The sequence below is a fragment of the Nematolebias whitei genome, chromosome 8 (genome assembly GCF_014905685.2).
Source record: "Nematolebias whitei isolate Nwh7 chromosome 8, NemWhi1, whole genome shotgun sequence".
Lineage (NCBI taxonomy): Eukaryota > Metazoa > Chordata > Actinopteri > Cyprinodontiformes > Rivulidae > Nematolebias > Nematolebias whitei.
The window spans coordinates 32724640-32744124 of NC_056505.1; the positions used below are offsets into that span (position 1 = coordinate 32724640).

The 19485-nt window shown below is 41.7% G+C and overlaps 1 protein-coding gene and 1 long non-coding RNA gene across 2 annotated transcripts; both read left to right on the plus strand.

The window, feature by feature from the left end:
- The first annotated feature begins 3634 nt into the window (after positions 1–3634).
- Positions 3635–5266, plus strand: LOC119414111. Its single transcript, XR_005186987.1, has 4 exons — positions 3635–3764; positions 4301–4355; positions 4733–4831; positions 4917–5266. It is a non-coding gene; the product is annotated as an uncharacterized LOC119414111 (long non-coding RNA).
- A 5275-nt stretch (positions 5267–10541) lies between these two features.
- On the plus strand, positions 10542–16837 carry lrp13 (low-density lipoprotein receptor related-protein 13). The gene is made up of 19 exons (XM_037681191.1): positions 10542–10617; positions 10694–10849; positions 11086–11298; positions 11383–11574; positions 11801–12016; positions 12085–12314; positions 12505–12634; positions 12789–12976; positions 13114–13300; positions 13502–13714; positions 13787–13970; positions 14044–14245; positions 14411–14572; positions 14673–14873; positions 15107–15650; positions 15742–15861; positions 15940–16047; positions 16124–16351; positions 16416–16837. Exons 1-19 carry the CDS (start codon positions 10566–10568, stop codon positions 16781–16783), a joined length of 3894 nt encoding a protein of 1297 aa, XP_037537119.1. The 5' UTR covers positions 10542–10565; the 3' UTR covers positions 16784–16837.
- The last annotated feature ends 2648 nt before the right edge of the window (positions 16838–19485 follow it).

The following is a 19485-nucleotide window of genomic DNA, read 5'->3' on the forward strand; positions in this document are numbered from 1 at the left end:
TATATATATATAAAATATATTTTTATAGCTGTGTCCAATAAGCCCTTTGGTTCTCGTCAGATGTTTAACGAAGCTGGAGAAGTTTCTGACCGGACAAGACCTCAGTAATTCTTGAGCTCTGTATTGTACGTTATTGGCTCCAGTACAGTATTATATTCTGGTATAATTTGTCTGAACAGTCGGCTCCAGGGCTTCAGACCTGACTGTGATCAGTCTTTCTGAGTCTCTGACTTTGATGTTGCTGCACCAACAAATGGTAGCAAAAATATTTTGCTCTTCATCGAATGCTTAAAGAAGATAATCAGAGCTGTGCAGCAAATGGATAAAATAATATTTCATATTATAAATCATGAGAATTTCTGATAGTTTTACTGTGTTTTAGGCTTCTCTAATTTATTTTCCTCAGATTATTCAGGAGTGAGAAATGATCTTTACTTGTCCTTTCCAGCATCCTTCACATTTTTCTTTAATTGTCCATCCATTGGGCAGCACGGTGGTGCAACTGGTAGAGCTGCTGCCACTCAGTGAGCAGGTCCCTGGTTCAATTCAGTCCGGGGGCCTTTCTGGGTGGAGTTTGCATGTTCTTTCTATGCATGTGTGGGTTTTTTCTGGGTACTCCAGTTTCCTCCCACAGACCAAAAACATGCATGTTAGTCTGATTAGTAACTCTAAATTGTCTCTAGGTGTGAGTGAGAGAGTGAATGGTTGTTTGGCTCCTTTGTCTCTATGTGGCCCTGTGATGGACTGGAGACATGGCCAGGGTGTCCCCCGCCCTTTGCACAGTGATTGCTGGACATGGGCACCGGCGACACCCGTGACCCAAAATGGAATAAGTGGGTAAAGATAATGGATGGATGGATGGATATCCATCAATTCATTAATCCATCCATCCATTATCTTCCGCCTTTTTTGAAGTTGGGTTGTGGCGGCAGCATCTTGAGCGGGGAGGTCCAGACATCTTTTTCCACTTCCAGCTCTTCTGGGAGGATTCCAAAGCATTCCCTGTTCAACTGAGAGACATAGTCTCTCCAGTGTGTCCTAGATGTTCCTCGGGGTCTCCTCCCAGTCGGACATGTCCGAAGCACCTCCCTGGGGAAGCACCCAGGGACCATCCTTACCAGATACCTGAACCACCTCAACTGGCTCCTCTCGATGTAGAGGAGCAGCAGTTCTACTCTGAGTCTCTCCTGGATAACTGAACTTCTCACCCTATCTCTAAGAGAGACTCCAGCTGCCCTGCAGAGGAAACGCATTTCAACCTCCTGTATCCACGATCTCATTCTTTCAGTCACTACCCAGAGCTCATGACCATCGGTGAGGGTAGGAACATAGATCGATAAACAAAGAGATTTGCCTTACAGCTCAGTTCCCTCTTCACCACAACGGACTGGTACAGAGTTCACAATACTGCAGATGCTGCACCAATCCGTCTGTCAATCTCACGCTCCATTCTTCCCTCACTCGTGAGCAAAACCCAGAGATACTTGAACTCCTCCACTTGAGGCAGAACCTCACCCTCGACATGAAGAGAGCAATCCACCCTTTGCCAACTGAGGACCATTGCCTCAGATTTTGGAGGTGCTGATTCTCATCCCGGCGGCATGGTGGTGCAGTTGGTAGAGCTGCTGCCTCTCAGTGAGAAGGTTGAAGGAATTAATCCCGATCCGGGGGGCCTTTCTGGGTGGTGTTTGCATGTTCTTTCCGTGCATGCGTGGGTTTTCTCCGGGTACTCCGGTTTCCTTCCACAGACCAAAAACATGCATGTTAGACTGAATGGTAACTCTAAATTGTCTCTAGGTGTGAGTGAGAGAGCGAATGGTTGTTTGTCTCGTTTGTCTCCATGTGTCCCTGTGATGAACTGGAGACCTGTCCAGGGTGTCCCTGCCTCTCACACAGTGACTGCTGGATATGAGCACCAGTGACCCCATGACTCAAAAGGAAGAAGTGGATAAAGATGATGGACATCTCCTCCTACATGTCTCTGCGTGAGTGCATCTACGGCGTGCACTCTCAGGACATTATTACCTGCAGTGTTCCCTCAGTGAGGACTGAACTAGGCAAAAGGGCCTTCTCCTACTCCGCTCCCGTTTCCTGGAATACCTTACAAAAACAACTGAAGCTCTCGACCGTGACCTCTCTAAGTGGCTTTAAGAATCTGTTGGACTCCTGGCAGGGACCAATGCAGACATGTTCCTGTTTTTATTTTTCTACATTCGCCTTAGAATCTAGCTGTTTTTTGTTACCTTTTTCTTTTAGCCATCCTATTTGTTATAAAAAAAAACAAAAAAAAAAACTAGTATGACTTTTTATAACTGTTTATTGTTGTCGCTGTTGTCCATTGTTGTCATCATTTTTGTTGAAATCAGGTCTCTCTTGTAAATGAGTCCTCGAGGTTCAATGGGATTTACCTGTCTAAATAAAGGTCGAATTAAAAAAATAATAGGTGTTTTCTAGCATTCAGAGTTGGACAGGATCTGTTTCTGAAAAAGAAACCCAGTTTAACTTTCAGTTTCTTTACCAAGTTTTCCACGTGGAGCTTAAAAGAGAGATGTGAGTCAACCAAGATACCCAAATATTTATAGGAATCAACAAACTCAATGGGGACACCATTTGAGGATAAAATCAGAAGAAGAACTGCTGGGACCGACTTCCTGTTTGAAAAAAGCATCCCTTTGGTTTTGTCGACATTTAGGACAAGTTTGTGGTGGAACAAATCTGACTGGATGAACTTGAATGCAGATTGCAAAAGCTGGAAAGCCTTAGCAACTGTTTTAGCTTGACAATAAACAACTGTGTCATCAGCATAGAAATATATGGATGCATCTGGTATGCTCTGACCTACATTACCTATGTAGATTGTAAAGAGGGTGGGTCCTAAAACTGAGCCTTGTGGTACACCATTGTTGACTGTTAAATAACTGGAGGAAGTACCATTATGTTGAACACATTGCCTCCGATCTGAGAGATAGTTGGAGAACCAACCAATAGTGTGATCTGAGAAACCGATTTCTGAGAGCTTATGACACAAGATGTTCTGATCCACAGTGTCAAAAGCTTTAGACAGGTCTAAGGAAAGTGCAGCACAATAATCCTTAGCATCCAGTGCTTCAACAACGTCATTAAGAACCTTCAGTGAAGCAGTCATTGTGCTGTGCTGTTTCCTGAAACCAGATTGATGTGGAGGTAAGATGTTAAATGAGTCCAGGTAATTTTTGATTTGAGAGTTTATCAGTTTTTCTAGAACCTTAATACAGAGTTTAGAGATTGACCGATAGTTGTTCAGTGAGGTGGGGTCACCTCCCTTCAGCAAAGGAAGAATAAAGGCTGTTTTCCAAGCATCTGGAATGGAGTTTTGGTTTATGGACAGGTTAAAGATGTGGGTCACAGGAACTATGATGATATGAGTGGCCAGCCTTAGAAAATTAAAATATTTACCAACCTCCACACACACTGATGCAAACAAACTAAAGTCTCACTGTTACAATAACAGCAGTCATGAAAGTGAAATAGCTGCGCTGTGGTGAGAATTTCAAAACAGAAATAATAAAAAATCAAGACTGAACAACTGTTGGATATTGAAGCACGTGTGTGCAGACCCATTTTTGTCCGCAGGGGGCAGCAGTGCAACAGAATGACGTTGAGCTGTCGGTAAACAGTCCACGAAGAAGAAGTCTCTCCTCCTCTTGCTTCGTGCTAAAGTGACCTCTGTTGCTAACAGCTGTAAAACAATGGCTCCTCCTGTGGCAGTGTCGCCTTTGATTAAGGTTTGTGTCAACATATATTGTCAGGAGAACTGTTATTTTGTATTTTATTGAGAAACGAGTGACGTACTACATTTTTTCATCTGTAAATTTGACCACGCTAGCCTGCTAACTTTTAGCCAGGGGACATTTTTACAGTAAGTTGTTGTAAATCAACAACGACTCCGACGCTTCAGTCAGTCAAAGTTACCATTTTTAACTGTGTAGCTAAATGTCGCCTCTGCTTTATGTTAGTGCAGCAATGTGTTCAACAATGTGTGCACCGATTAGGTACCGAGGAACTGCGTGAATAACTTGATGCTAATTCGTCATTTATAAGCTAATTAGTTGTCAAAATAACAACAAACGTGATTTAGTTAATTGCTATGTGTCATGTCAAGCTTATATTCAGTTTAGGATTTTATTTCCCTAAAATTTAACTGTTGTACAACATTTGTGAACCTGGTTTGGCGCCCCCTGCTGGCTATTGTAAACACCGCAGATAAACAGCTCACCTTGAGATCTCACGTCTTTAATCTGTGTGCTTTTATTCATTACAGACTGCCAGGTACTCTGCTTTAATAGCAGGCCTCTTGTATGGTAAAATGAGATATGGTAAGCTATGTACACCGTCTACATACTCTGATGCACATGACCGAATTAACCTAATTAGATCCATTTAATGGTAAAAAAAAATCTGATTTGTAAAATGTAGGACATGTTAAGTTACAAACCTTTTTAAAATAAATCTAAATGAAGAATATCAAACTTACATTACTTGACAGTTGTATCCCAAAGTCCTGCAAGTTTGTTTTTTTTAATCTAGTGAAATGGTCGTAGATACCTAAGCTAAATTGATTGAAACTCTTTTGGATTATTAGTTTAAATTAAACTTGAGTTTGGTTTAGAAATTCAGCTTAAGAGGCCCGTTTTATTTATTCGTGTTTAATAAAACTGTTACGATTTTGTGACAAACCCCTGGATTTTCTCAGATTACCTGAAACCCATCGCGGCCGAAGAAAGGAGGATCGAGGAGGAGGAGAAAAAGATCCGTGAGGAGCAGGAGCGCATAGCTAAGGAACTAGCAGAAGGTATGGTCTTCACGTTACAACATTCAGTGTCTAAAAGTAGCGCGCCGTCCAGGTGAAGTGACATGTCTCTGTTTTGCTTTCACAGCAAATGAAGACACCATTCTGAAGTAAATGTTTTGAAGATGTTCTTGTACCCCTGAAATGACCAACCTCTTCCTCTTTTTCTGGAGTAATAAAGACAGTCAGACACTTCTATTTTGTGGAAGTGCTTACTGTCGAGGCCGATGCAACACCCCTCTGGATTGTTGATGTTATTTTGTTAATCTCAGAATGCAAAATTTGCTTCTTATTCAGCATTGTACAGCTACATATGCACTCAGAACTTGTGTTTATAATGAAGCAAAGTGATCAATACAGAAAATTATGACCCCTGTAGTCCTTGTTTTTATCAACGTGACATTTATTGCCCTCCCTCAGAAAGCCACATTAGGTTTGACATGTTATTCTGAACGTCACCTTTCTATAACTGAGTCCGTAATAAATGAAATGCAAAAAGGTTAAATTTGAAATACTTGGATCATATTCACTTTGGATCCTCTAAAGAAAATCTTTTGTCAAACATAAACATTACAAGGTGGAATGTGTAGATGATTTTTCACATACAATTTCAGAATTGTTGCAGTAGTTTTCACAAGAAAGCTCCTTGGTCATTGATCCAGAGCAGAAAAGAGTCACCACGAGTTGTGCCAGCTGAGAGCTCCATACCTTCAAGAGCAGCTAACAATCCAGGAACAACTTGCAGATGACTTGTAATTTCCAGCATGGTTGACCTCCGTGTCACAAGATAAATGTGATCAAAACTGTAACAATAAAATTTAGAGCTTATGACAAGAAAACACCCAGCCCGTAACCCTACGGAGAATCTGCTCATTTCTCAACATGTGGGTGGATGAGCAGGTGTCAACTGATGGTGATTTAAAAAAAAAAAAAAAAGGGTCATCAGACAAGATCTGGCAAAAAACATGACACCCACAGTACCAGAGTGAATGAGATGAGTCGGCTTGTGCACCTGAACGAGGGTGTCTCTTCAGTCTGTTGTGAAGGAGCTGTGGCAAAAGGTCTCAAGTTACCGGTCTGTTCCATCCTTCGTCTGTGGTCAGGAGGAATGGATGAAGACAAAAAAAAACGAGATCCTGGACACAGCAGCTGAAATGAGCCTCCGTGGGTGAGAGCTCTGTCATGTGGGGGAGCCTGGAGTACAGGTGCTGGTCGTAACATTAGAATATCATGAAAAAGTTAATTTATTTCAGTAATTCCATTCATAAAGTGAAACTTGTATATTATACTCATTCATTACACACAGACTGATATATTTCAAATGTTTATTTCTTTTAATACAACAAAGGTCATGCTCAAACATCCATGTATCAAATCCAATAACTCAGTCAGGTCATCTGGACAGTTTATATTTTTATAGAGACGGTTCACCCTCTATCCGGCGATGAAGTCCTCCGGATAGAGGGTGAACCGTCTCTATAATAAGAAACTGTCCAGATGACCTGACAGAGAATTATTTGATATTTATTTTAAAGTTGATGATTATAACTGACAAGAAATGAAAATTCATGATGGAGCGACTACGTCTCTTGGTTGGCCTGGGAACACCTTGAGGTCCTAGAAGAACTGGAAGAGGTGGCTGGAGCTCCCTGCTCAAGCTGCTGCCCCCGAGACCCAACCTCAGAACAAGAGGATGGATGGTGTTAATATGTCTGAAGGGGATATTATGGTTTGAAGTTTTCTGATTTTAATAAAACTAATCAAAACAACACTTCAGCCTGGTATTTTCGCCCTAGCTTCATACAGTGCTTCATGTGTTGTGTATGTTGTAAACAGAATATCTGCTCACTGCATTTTAAAGATATTAATGTATTTGTGGCAGAGCTGACTCTTCTTCGCAACAGATTCATCTACCAAAGATGGAAGCATGCGTGAAGAGTAAAACTTCAGGAGGCGCTTCATGTGTGTATCTGTAATGAAATGTGCAACTCCAGGTGTTCTGTTGGTGTCCAGAAAACCAGCGTGCAGCTCTGCAGGACCAGGCACATCGTCATCTGAACCTGGAAGAATAAATGTAACATCTGTCTTATGGTTTGTTTTAATGAAGGTTTACAAATACCAGTTCATAGATTGTCCATTTGATATTAAACTTCCAGCGTTCCACTGTAAGATGATCAGTTTGTTCTGTCTTCTGGTCCTCCTGTCTTCCCTTCTGCTCCCAGTCTCTTATCCATGTGCTCCCAGAATATATCCTTTATACCAAAAAACCTCTCTGCCCCTTTCACAATTATTTATATTTTTTTCTGTTTTGTGTTTTACTTGCTCTGTACAATTAATAACATATGAACAGCATGATCTTTTCAACTGTCAGTTCTGTGTTAGGTCCAGTCTGGCCTCGGCTGAACTTTACCTGGCAACTCTTTTGGCTTCTTCACTCTCTGAACAGCTTCTGCATAACTTATATTATTAATAACTTTGATTTGTTCGATTTCCAATGCACTTTTCCTGATTTCACAGCCTCCATAAGTTACTCTGTGTTGTCCTCCACAGTTACAAGTATCCTTTCCATTTTTACACTCCTCATGTCTATGCTCCCCTCCACACTTTGGACATCTTTGTTTCCCCCTACATGCTGCTGCGATGTGTCCGTACCTCTGGCATTTATAACACCTGAGAGGAGGGGGGATGTACGGCCTAACAGGGAAGCACATCCTACTTTGATCCTTTCAGGGAGAACAGCTGCTTGAAACTCCAACATCACTGACACACTTTCCTTTCTTTCACCTTCAACTGTTCTCGTCAATCTTCTAATTTTGCTGACTTCACCTCCATAAACACTGCGTCTAAATTTTTCCAGATCTTCACGCACCAGAACACCTGTGATCACTCCTCTAGCTACCTTAGTCTCTCCCAAAATCTTGATCTCACTCACCATTGTTTTTACAGATACTCTGGGTGTTCATCACCTTTTTTTCTGCTCTTCCCGACTGTTATCAACAGGTTCCCGTCTCTAAGAGTCTTAGCTAGTGTCAGCTCTCCAAACTTCTTTTTTGATTCATTCGACAGAGCTAATGGACTTAGATGAATTCCTTCATCCTCCTTCCTAAACTTTATGATTAGTTTGGATTCCTCCCTAACAACCCTCTTACTAACCACATTGTTTTCCTCCAAACTGTTTTCTTCTAGGCTCCGTTTATTACTTTGCAAAGTATCTTCCTTTTTATTTCTCTCTCTTCCCGACCCTCTACCACCACGCACCGGAGTCCACTCACCTAACTCCATCTCATCATCCCCATCACTCTCAACCTGAGACGCCATAGCAGTCCAGTCACAAACCAGTTTTATGCCAACCGCCCAAGATCAGCACTTTCTTGTGTCGATTCCACAACATCTTCTCCGAGCTGCTCCTTCAACCAAACACATCTGTCCTTGACCATCAAGTCCCTATTTACAGTGGCCTTCTGATTGTATCAGATCAGATGCACAAGCTCTGAATCCCTCTCACTCATAGAGCGATAAGTTCAAATATTTAATGAGTACAGAGAGAGAAGAGGTTTAAGAGTGTGGAAGACCATTACCGCCAATTAAAAAATGTCATAATATTGAGAAAGTGTTTTTGTACGATGTTTTTTTTTTTTTCAAAATTGTGAGATGTCATTTAATTATGACAAAATGCAATCTCAATATTATGACTCATCTTAAAAATATGCATCAATCTTACATAATTATGATATAGTATCTCAAAATTATGACAACAACTCATAATTGTAACTGGGCATTTTAAAAATATGACAGTATCTTATTATAAATTGCCTCACAACAAGGGACAACTTTCAAAATTATGACAGCATCTCAAAAGTATGACCTAACATCTCATAATTATGATATAGTATGTCCCGATGCATGCTCAATAATCCAGGCAGATAGGTCTAACATGGGACCCCGTGCACACGACACTTTGTCGGAGTGAAACCGCAGCTTTTATGTTGCGGTTCGGCTGTTCATTTACACGACAACAGCCTCGTTCTCGCCCGAGTCTCCTCAGGGCCTGAGTCAGGTCCTCTGCACAAATTCTTCTTTGTTGAAACGTTTCGTCTTTTATTAATTAATTAATTAATTAACCTTTATTGAACCAGGCAAATCCCATTGAGATCACAGATCTCTTTTGCAAGGGAGCCTAACATCATTGTTTTTATAAAAGACTTCTTCATTCTGAAACAATGAGACCATGATTACACGAGAACAACCTCTGGAAACGTTAATGGGTTTTTTTTTTCAATGTTTACTGGGAATAATTAAAAAAAAGAGAGGGTTTACACGAAAATGCTCTAGTTTCCATGTCGGTCAGGTTGCCAGAAAAGAAATTATGAACTATAGTACAAATGATAGGATTTTGATGTAAACTGTCGTATGTGCTGAGTAAAGATTTTCTAAGAAGCGGTGTGTTTTGTGTTTGTTGAACATGTGCACAGAAAAGGAGGGGGTAAATAAGACATTTTAAATTTATCTGGTAACCCTGATGCTGCGTCTGTTACCAACGTACCAACTTGGTGAATACACTAACATCTCTTTCGACCATGGATTTTATTTTGATTTTTAATTAGTTTTGAAAAAGGGTGAGAAGAAGCACTAAAACACTGCACTCTGCCATTTATTATAACTGTTGTTAGTGCAGAAAAACAACTTTGGACTGCAGCCACCTGTAGTGCGCATGTTGCGCACTTACGGAGCATTTCATATCTCCGTGCAAATTTCCCCCAAAAAATCTCCACTCTGAGACCTGGGTTCAGAAATCTTCGTTCTTCAGAGAGAACGAGGGATGCTGTCGTCTAAATGAACAGACGAACCGCAGCAGAAAATTTGCATTTCACTCAAAAAACCTGTCGTGTAAACGGGGCCTCAACCTTGTTAGATGACTGTATCTCAAAATTATGACTTAATATATCATAATTATGATGTAGCATTAAAAAAACTTAATGTAATATCTTATAATTATGAATTGCCTAGCAAATTTTTTTTACGTAATGTTCAAAATTGTAACTTAGCATCTCAAAATTATTAATTTGCATTTTGAACATATGAACCATTATCTTCTAATTATAAATTGCCTTGCAAGAAAGGATTTTTTTTTTTCAATTATGACTCTTAATTATAAGATAGCACAAGTTGAAAATTTGAGATAACAAATAATAACAATCCATACATTGTATTTACCCACTCCTCTGTTCTGGATCACAGGAGGCTGGTGTCTCTCCAGCAGTCACTAACTGTGAGGTACACTCAGGACAGCTTGGACGTCCATCACAGGGCCCCTCAAAGACAAACAACTTGATAATAATAACATGTTTAATCTCATACCAGCAGGAAGCCATCATTTTGCCATTTTATCTTGTGATTGTAATTGAGATCCTTTATTTTTTTCTTTCTTTCTGGGTAGCAGAAATGGACTTTTAGATGTTTGCAGGAATTACACTAAAACATTTTTGATTAATTGTCTAAGAACATCATCAAAAACACACCAGAACAATGAAAGGCAAAAAAGAACAAATGCTGTCATTCAGTTGTAGAAACATGCATTAATTTGTGCACTGATTGATGAAACAAACAGAAGCACTCAGAGGCTGAAGCTCCGCCCCTGACTCAGGTGTTCACTTCATCTAATTGGCCTCACCTGCTGCCTTTATAAAACGGCTCGTTTCAGTCTGTTGGAAGTGTCTGTTTTATTTTGCTTGTGGCGATGGGTGGATGGGTATGTCTTTGTCTGGCGTTACTGGCATCATACTTGCAAGGTAAGCCTGGTCTGTTCTTGAACACAAGTCTTTGCCACGCTGTAGTTTCAGTCACGTTCTCCTGTGTTTGGCCTAGTTGTTTCAGCTGGAAGCAGTCTTATGAAGTGCAACCTGGGCACTACACTGTGCAAGGATGGCTCAGAATGCATCCCCTACAGCCATGTTTGTGATGGAGAGTCAGACTGTAAGGATGGCTCTGATGAAGAAGACTGTGAATCTGGATGTGGTGATGGTATGAGAATTTATTGGGAGTCATTATTTATTTGAAGTTCACTTAAAAACAATTCAACATTGTTTTAGTTAACACTTTAAAACTGTTTAAAATGCAAATTGTCACATTAAAATTTAACAAGTGCATGCATAGATGGATGGATGGATAGATATCAACTCTTGGTCTGCTGAACAGATTATATCTTTCTGCAAGTCATTTAATTTTTTTTTTAATTCTTCAATTTGATCTGCATCCAGATCAGTTCCAGTGTGCCCATGGCATGAAGTGTATAGACAAGGACCATGTGTGCGATGGTGTTCCTCAGTGTCAGGACCTCTCAGACGAACAGCACTGCATGAAGCAAACTGAAGACTGTGCTCACCGATGTGACAAGAATCGCTGCCTGCCTGCGAGCTTCATATGTGATGGGGAGAAGGACTGTTTGGATGGCACTGATGAAGCTACCTGTGGTATATAGCTTTGGAGAACTGCCCTGTTCCATTTGTTCTGTGCAGTTTCTAGCTGTGAGTCACTTCTCCTTTACCGTCTTTCAGAGGATCCAGATGATGTTAACGCAGCTCCTGTGCCTGCTCCCTTTGGCCCATCTCGTCCCATCAGATGCTCTTTGGGCACCAAATCCTGCAAAGACAACTCTGACTGTGTTCACTACGACCATGTCTGTGACGGGGAGGCAGACTGCAGAGACGGCTCTGATGAGGAAAACTGCTTATCAGAATGTGAAAGTAGTAAGTGACTTGTGCAGATTAGTATAAAGCTGCAAAATCTGCAGTAGTGTTGCTGAGGTCTACATGCTGGCCTTATAAAGGAGGAAAGCTTAATGGCATCAAGTGGGGTAAACCAAAGTCTAAATTTGCATCTGCAGACTAAAGATTGCCATTTGGAATGTATTGACCTGTTGATGATGATTTAAACTAAAACATCCGGAATATCTCTACTTTGTTTCTGCTGCAGACCAGTTTCAGTGTGCTCATGGAAAGAAATGCATAGAAAAGGTCCAGGTGTGTGACGGTGTACCTCAGTGTCAGGACCGCTCGGATGAACTGGAATGTGCCAAGCGCATGGAGGGCTGTGAGCACCAATGTGATGACGAGAGCCGCTGCATTCCCAGCAGCTTCCTCTGTGATGGGGAGAGCGACTGCAGCGACGGCAGTGATGAGGCAACCTGTGGTACGTGTTAAATTATGCAAAAAACACTTGTCTACTTGGAAACTGCAAACTTAACGGCCTTCCTGCAGGTGAACAAGAGTGCAGTGCTACAGAGTTCAGATGTGCCAGTGGCCAGTGTGTGTCTGCCTCAGTGCGCTGTGACGGTCACCCAGACTGTTGGGACGGCTCGGATGAGGAGGCCTGCACCAAAGCGCCAGTCTGCACTACCAAACACCGCTGCCCCCAAAGTAAGGAGTGTCTGGTGCAAGAGTGGCTTTGTGATGGAGACCAGGACTGCAAAGATGGCTCGGATGAAAAGGTGGGTGGCAAGTGTTTTATGCTTGAATGTTAAAGATCAGCTGTAAATGTGAAACTTAACAGGCTTTAAGTGCAAGTCGAACTGTAAAGAGGTCTCATGAGCCTTTTTGTGCAGTCTGTATTTAAAATAAACTGTCTTAATTCAGTAAAAATAAAGCCAGGATGAATCTGTAATCTACTCCATCCTTCAGGATTGTCCTGTGGCTCCTCTGATCTGTGGTGACTTCCAGTGGTCCTGTAAGTCCAAGACTAGGTGTGTTCCTGCAGCCTGGAGGTGCGATGGGATGAAGGATTGTGACGATGGCAGTGATGAGAATGAATGTGAGTTATGGAGTTTAAATCAAACTGCAAAACATTGGTAGTTTTGACCACACGTAAATGTGAAATTGTACTGCAGCAACTTTTTTTTTTAATTGAGCCCAAATAAACTCATAATGGGTTTTACTGAAAAATGCAACTATGTGAATACTTGCAGGTGGGACGGTGACGTGCCTCCCTCATGAGTTCCAGTGTGGCAGTCGGGAGTGCTTGAACGTGGGTCTGGTCTGCAATGGGATCACAAACTGTGCAGATGGTTCAGACGAGGGAGGCAGCTGCCAAACGGCCTGTGCAGAAGATGACTCGCACTGTTCTCAAGGCTGCTACAGCACACCACAGGGACCTGTGAGACCCTTTTGCATGTCTGAAACATCTGGTTTGGCTTCATGTGGAGGAATATAAAGCAGATTAATGGCTGAATGTGTTCCAGGGAACGTCTTGAGGCTTATTGCCCTTAAATTAAATCCTGACTTGTGTTGCAGCGCTGTCGCTGTGCAGATGGGTACAAGCTGAAGGAGGATGGGGCGACCTGTGTCGATGTAAATGAGTGTGAAGACAAGACGCCAGGGGAGTGCAGTCACCTGTGCATTAATACTCCAGGATCATACCAATGTGACTGCCATCCAGGCTTCATTATGGAGGCACGTGGACGCCTGTGCAAGATCACAGGTAAAAAAAACAAACTCTCAGTGTTTCATTGCTTGCTCAAAATGAGAAACTGGAAAAGTCAAGATTCTAAGTGTGCTGGCTTTTACTTTACTAATTGGCTTTTTATAAACTGTGCCCCGAGACAACTTGTGATTTAGAGCTATATACAGTTTTTGAAATGACTATCTATATGCAAAGGTCACACATCAGTGTTCCTCTTAGGTGAACCCTTCCTGCTAACATCGATCCAAACGGAGCTCTACTTGTTGGGCTTGCGCAGTGGAAGTCTAGACATTTTGTCATCCACTTCCAAAAAGGCAGTTTTGTCTCTGGACTATGACTGGAGGGATCAGAAAGTGTTCTGGGTCAGTGTGGACACGGAGACGATTGGCTGGTCTTCAATGGACCAGAAGACCACAGGAATCCTGATAAAAGGTTTTGGACACATTTGCTGTTGAAAGTGATGAATGGTATTGAAGAGGACAAACTAAATTATTCTGTCTTTAGGTGTCAGGGCTGACTCTGTTGCTGTGGACTGGCTTGGTCGAAACCTGTACTGGATCGATGGTGTGAACAGTCAGATCGTTGCTGTCAGACTTGCAAAAACCTCCGTGAAATCTGCGGACAGAAGTGTCATCTTGGATGAAGACCTGGATCAGCCTCGCTCTCTAGCCTTGCTGCCACAAAAAAGGTTGGTTTGAAGTGATGCATGGAGGTGGAATGTTGATGACCAATATTCATGCTCTTTACCCATCTTCTTCTAGGCTCATGTTCTGGACTGAAATTGGTAATGTGGTGAAGATTGAGCGTGCTGGGATGGATGGATCAGAGAGGAGGGCGGTGGTGAACTCTAGTTTAGGCTGGCCTGGTGGAATTGCAGTAGACTCCATCTCTGAAAGGATCTACTGGACAGACGAAAGACTAAAGGCCATTGGATCTTCAACACTGGATGGAGAGGATATTAAGGTAAAATGAAAAGTCAGGTCCTCCAACATACTTGACTCCAGACAAAACTAAGCATAAATGTAGTTGACTTGACCACTCTAAAATCTTAACATGACCCACTAAGACTTGGATTGTACATTTGATCACACTATTGCTAAAACGTAATCTCCATATTTGGGTTTTCAGATTCTTCAGATGAAGGAGACAACAAATCCGTTCTCTGTGGCTGTATTCAATGACATGCTTTATTGGTCTGATGCCAAGAAGAGGACAGTTCAAGCTGCTAATGTCTCTGGCAAAAACCGTCAAACTCTCCTGAAACGACCAGGACAGCCTTTTGCTGTGAAAGTGAGTAAAGTCCTGACAATACTTGCAATATCTGAAACAAACACTGGTGTGTCTGACTGGTCTGCAAAATCAAGTTGCTGATAACTTGCCTGCATTTCAGGTAATCCACCCAATACTCCAGATGAACACCGACAGCCCCTGCAAGAAGACTGACTGTTCCCACATGTGTGTCCTGGCTCCAAGACTCAAAGCAGTCTGCAAGTGTCCCTCTGGTCTCCTGCTGGCTGAGGATGGTTTGACCTGTTCCAGTCGGGTTTCTTCAACGTTCCTGCTGCTACTGTCTCCCTCAACTGTCTCAAAGGTTAATGTTTAACTTCACTTAACAGTAATTGAAGGCAGTGCTCTAGTTCATTGCAAAGGACCATTGAGAATGTTGGCAAGAAGTTTAAAATTGTAACTTGCATTTAAAACTTTGTCATTATGAACAAGGAGTTGCCAAAATTTTCCTGGACAGTCTGCACAAACTTTTTTTTTTTTTTTTTTTTTTAAACTGCAGTAGAAGTGCAGTTAAATGTTAAATTGACACTTTTTCAGGTCTATTTGCCATCTCGGCAAGAAGCTGCTGAGTTAAAGGGCTGGCCTGAGCACATGGCACTGCAAATCCCCAACATCAATGAAGCCACCATCATGGACTACAGCCTGCAAGACAATACTCTGATTATAACGGATGATGGCACGACTTCAATCAACTCCTTCAAGCTGAAGGACTCTGTTCTAATCTCCCAGAGACAGCTTCTGAAACTAGATGATGCCATCACTGCCATGGCCCTTGACTGGGTGACCCTTAACGTGTACTGGAGTAGCAAACAGCCGCGCCTTCAGGTCACTTCAAAATCTGGTGCTTATACAGCTGTTGTCATTGAAGATGGAATTAGTGGAGTTGGTTGTATTGCACTCCATCCTCCCAGTGGAGCCATGTGTTACACAAATCTGGATCTGCAGGAGACGAGCAGCAAGGCTGTGGTAGAATGTGCCCATATGGACGGTGCACAGCGACAAGCCGTGCATAAGGATGCAGTCCAACCTGCCTCTCTGGTCTTTTCCAGTAATGGGGATACAATCTTCTGGGTTGACATGGGTAAGAATTTCACTTGCCTCAGTTGGTCCCAAATCTGATCGAAAGCACTTTTTTTTTCTTTTTTTTTTTTTCTAATTTTCTCACTTCTCAGGAATAGGAACCATAAATTCTGTTCACGTTAATGGATCCGGTTATAAAAAGCTGGAGACTGTTGAAAGCGTGACTGCGATGGCTTTTGGTGATGACACTCTTTTCTGGATGACGAAGAGTGGTAAATAACTTTGTTGCAAATGTGTATTTAAAAATTGGTGGTTAAAATGCATTGACAATATCTGGCGTTTTCCTTCAGACATGACGAGGCTTTGGTACCGCAAAGATCAGCAGCAAAAGAAGTTGTGGTTCGAGGTTGGAACACAAGTGATCAGCTTAAAATCCTTCAGCAAGTCCAGTCATTCAGGTAAATTACACTTGTGACCTCTTGCTTGTTCCAAATTTCAAAATGGGAATGTTATTTCTAAACCTTTAATTTTTAGGTTCCAACCCATGTGCCCAAAACAACGGAGACTGTCAGCATCTGTGCCTCGCCACTCCATCAGGTCGGACATGCAGGTGTGCCCATGACTACGTGGCAAAGGGAACAAAGTGCACCCAGCAAGAAGGCTGTTCACCTGGCACCCGGCCATGTTTGGACAAAACCTGCCTTCCTGAAACAAAATTCTGTGATGGGCATGCTGACTGCTCTGACCACTCAGATGAGAACTGTACGTAAATTTGGGGGGGGGGGAGTGAAACTTCAAAATATTAATTTACACTTGTCAATTAAAGGCGGTGATCTAAAGCCGGAGCCAGGTTCCGAGGTCTCTCCTCCCATCCACCCTCGTGGCTCCTCTCCTCACCCGGTTTCTCCAGAACCTGATCAGGACGACTTGTTTACTGATCTTGTGAACCTGATAGCTGACCAGTGCAACCAAAACCACTGCAGTGGTAACGGCCGCTGTGTGGAGACTGAAGGAGTTGTGTCATGCGTGTGTTCAGAAGGCTACAGTGGTGCTGCCTGTCAGGATCGTGCTGCAAAAGGCGTGCAAGGTCCAATCATCTACGGAGCAGCAGGTCTCTGTGCAGGGATTGTGGTCATTGCTGTAATAGCAGTGGTGCTTAAAAAGAAGGGTGCTGAAACAAGGTTGGTAATCTGAATGGTTAAATTTAAACTTGATATGCTGAACACGATAAACTAATCTACTTTATAGGAGGGGTAACTCTGAAACTGCAAAAGACATGAGCATGACTGACCTACAGAAAGTGGAGACTGTCCCCATCACTCAAACTGCCCAGGCAGATGTGGAAAAACCAGAGGTAGCCTCCAAACCTACAGGAGTTCATGTTCCACTTGGGACTGTCTGACTTCTGTTCTTACTTTACAGGAACCATCTCCAGTGAGCTGAAGTGTCTTCTAGAAACTAGTTTCTTTTAAATAAAAATTTGCATTTTCAATTGTTTTCTGGTTATTTAATGTGCTCATGGGTTAACATCTGTATCTACTCAAAGCCCTCAAAACCATCAGATTCTATTAAGTTAAGAATTTGCAGGTCCTAAAATTTTCATATGAAAAGCTGAATTAAGTTAAACGATCAGGTGAACGGCCACTTGTAGTAAAACATCCAGTTAATCCCTTCCTACAGACTTTAACCAAATGGTTTCTAAAACCCACCACTCAAACTGTTGCATGCTACACAGTCCTACTAAATTTATAAACGAGCAATCTAAAATGCTAAAGAAATTTAATAAACCCATACCTGTAGACCACTGGCAGCTTGTGGAAAAGCTGCTTTAGCAGCAACATTAAATGGTTAGTTGCATAAATTAAAGGCTTAAGATCTATCCAGTGACTTGATGTTGGAAAATGGCTCCAGATGGTGTGAAACTTTAAAATCTTCCAGTAAATCTGGGTTGATTCTGTAGTTTTTGCTGTGCTCCAGAAATCACTGTAAAATTTTATTGTATATTTGACAAGTTGTAACTTGTCAATGAGATTCTGCTTGTCCAAGTTTGAAGCAAAACAAAAATGCAAACAAGCATAAAACTAACTGCCGTAATACAATGACGTTGCATCGCAAATGGTTCAGACGATGACTACCACAAACTGTTAAACGTATTAAAAGCCAGTGAGTAAAAAGTCTTGCACGCCAAGAGTTGAACCCCGTTGAATATGAAGGAGCAGTTTCCACGGTTGGAGCTACAGCGTGTCTCACCTGGACTGCGGGACATCTAAAGCAAATCAATAATCAAGACACCTGAGGTTGCAGGAGGTCATACAAGAGCTTGTCCAGATGAGTTATCAATACTTTAAAATCTAAAACTAGAAGCTATAACTGACATGCATCACTTTGTTCAGCTGAGCAGCAGCGTTCTGAACTATAGCGGTGAGGCCGGCCTGGTAACGCCAACATGCAGCGTCTTAGTCCAGTTGGGAGGTTAAAGTGTGAATCACCCAGTCATGAAATGATCAAACCAGTTTAACTCCAGATAAATGCCTGTTTAAATTTTATATTACAAATTACATTTTCAAAATCTGGACATGGAGCACAAACGTAAAATTAAGTGTCGACAGAATTTCTTGTAAAAGACGAGCTGCTACTGGTAAAGTCACCGCACCAGTGAAGTTGTTAAAAAAAAAAAAACAGTTAACTTTCCCTTCTAATTTCAGTTCTGCAGCTTTGTTGCAGTTTGTTTGTACATGTCGACACAAAGCAAAGATGAGCCAGAAATTTGTGACTGTGTGTATTTAAAGTCTTCACCAAATTCTTTCTATTGTTTGCACTAAAACCACAAAACACATGTTTGCTTCGGTTATAAAGCCGCGTCTGATTCTCTCGCTTTCATTATTCTGTAAGAATCTGAAACACTTTTAATTTCAGTCCGTCTGCGGGTGTAAAAGGGTTCAGCGTTGGCTACAGAAACAAAAACGGAGCGTCTTTTGTGCACAACAGCGCCATGAACACAAACCAGACGACAGATTGATGCTCCCACAGCTGTCAGCAGCTGTATAAAAACAAGCCCAGCTCACACGTTGTCCACTGAAGACAGAGGAGTTTGTGTTTGGACCAGACTTGAGACGTTTTATATTAATTTGAAGTTTCTCTGCTGTGAGACAACAATCAAGGTGAGTCTGAGCTGAACTGATTATTCCTCAATCTTTCATCGTAAAGATCCATCATTCAGGAGCTCTCCAGTCTTTTACAAGTAAAATATTAATAAAAAAAATAAACACTTAACATAAATCAACTGTAATATTGCACATAAAATATAGTACTTTAAATGGGGATGTGTGCGTAAAAATATGGAAGAGGATTTTAGTTTTAAACTAAATTATTGTGAATAATGTGGTGCTTTGAAAAAGTGTTCATCTTCTTAGTAATCTTGGTTTTGTCTCACAATCAGGAATTTAACTGGATTTTTATTTTATCAAAAGAAAAAAAAGTAGGAAAAATATTTTAAATGGGCTTAAATAAGGGGGAAAAGTATACAAATGAAAAATGATGCGTGCTTTCAAAACTAAATCCTGTACGTGAGCATGATTTTCAACAGTTCCAGCAGAGTCTCTTCAGGTCTGTCCTGAGTCTGGTCCAGATGATCTCTGGACTCTTTGTCCATTCTTCAGGACCAGACTGCTGCAGCTCCTTCAGGTTGGATCAGCTTCTTGTCTCTTTAAGTTAAACTACAGACTCTGACGTATGAACATTTCAGGACTTTAACAGTTTCTCTTAAACTAGCAGAGTGTTGCTACACCGGTGTGTTTAGTGTCCTTGTCCTGTTGGACAGTGGACCTCTGTGTCCTTGTCCTGTTGGACAGTGGACCTCTGTGTCCTCGTCCTGTTGGACAGTGGACCTCTGTGTC

Bases quoted from the DNA above. Each gene is read 5' to 3' on its own strand.
- lrp13 (XM_037681191.1), top strand. From the start codon at position 10,566: ATGGGTGGATGGGTATGTCTTTGTCTGGCGTTACTGGCATCATACTTG. The intron at 13,971-14,043 runs GTTGGTTTGAAG...ATCTTCTTCTAG, and splicing joins GCCTTGCTGCCACAAAAAAG to GCTCATGTTCTGGACTGAAA. The intron at 14,573-14,672 runs GTGAGTAAAGTC...CCTGCATTTCAG, and splicing joins GACAGCCTTTTGCTGTGAAA to GTAATCCACCCAATACTCCA.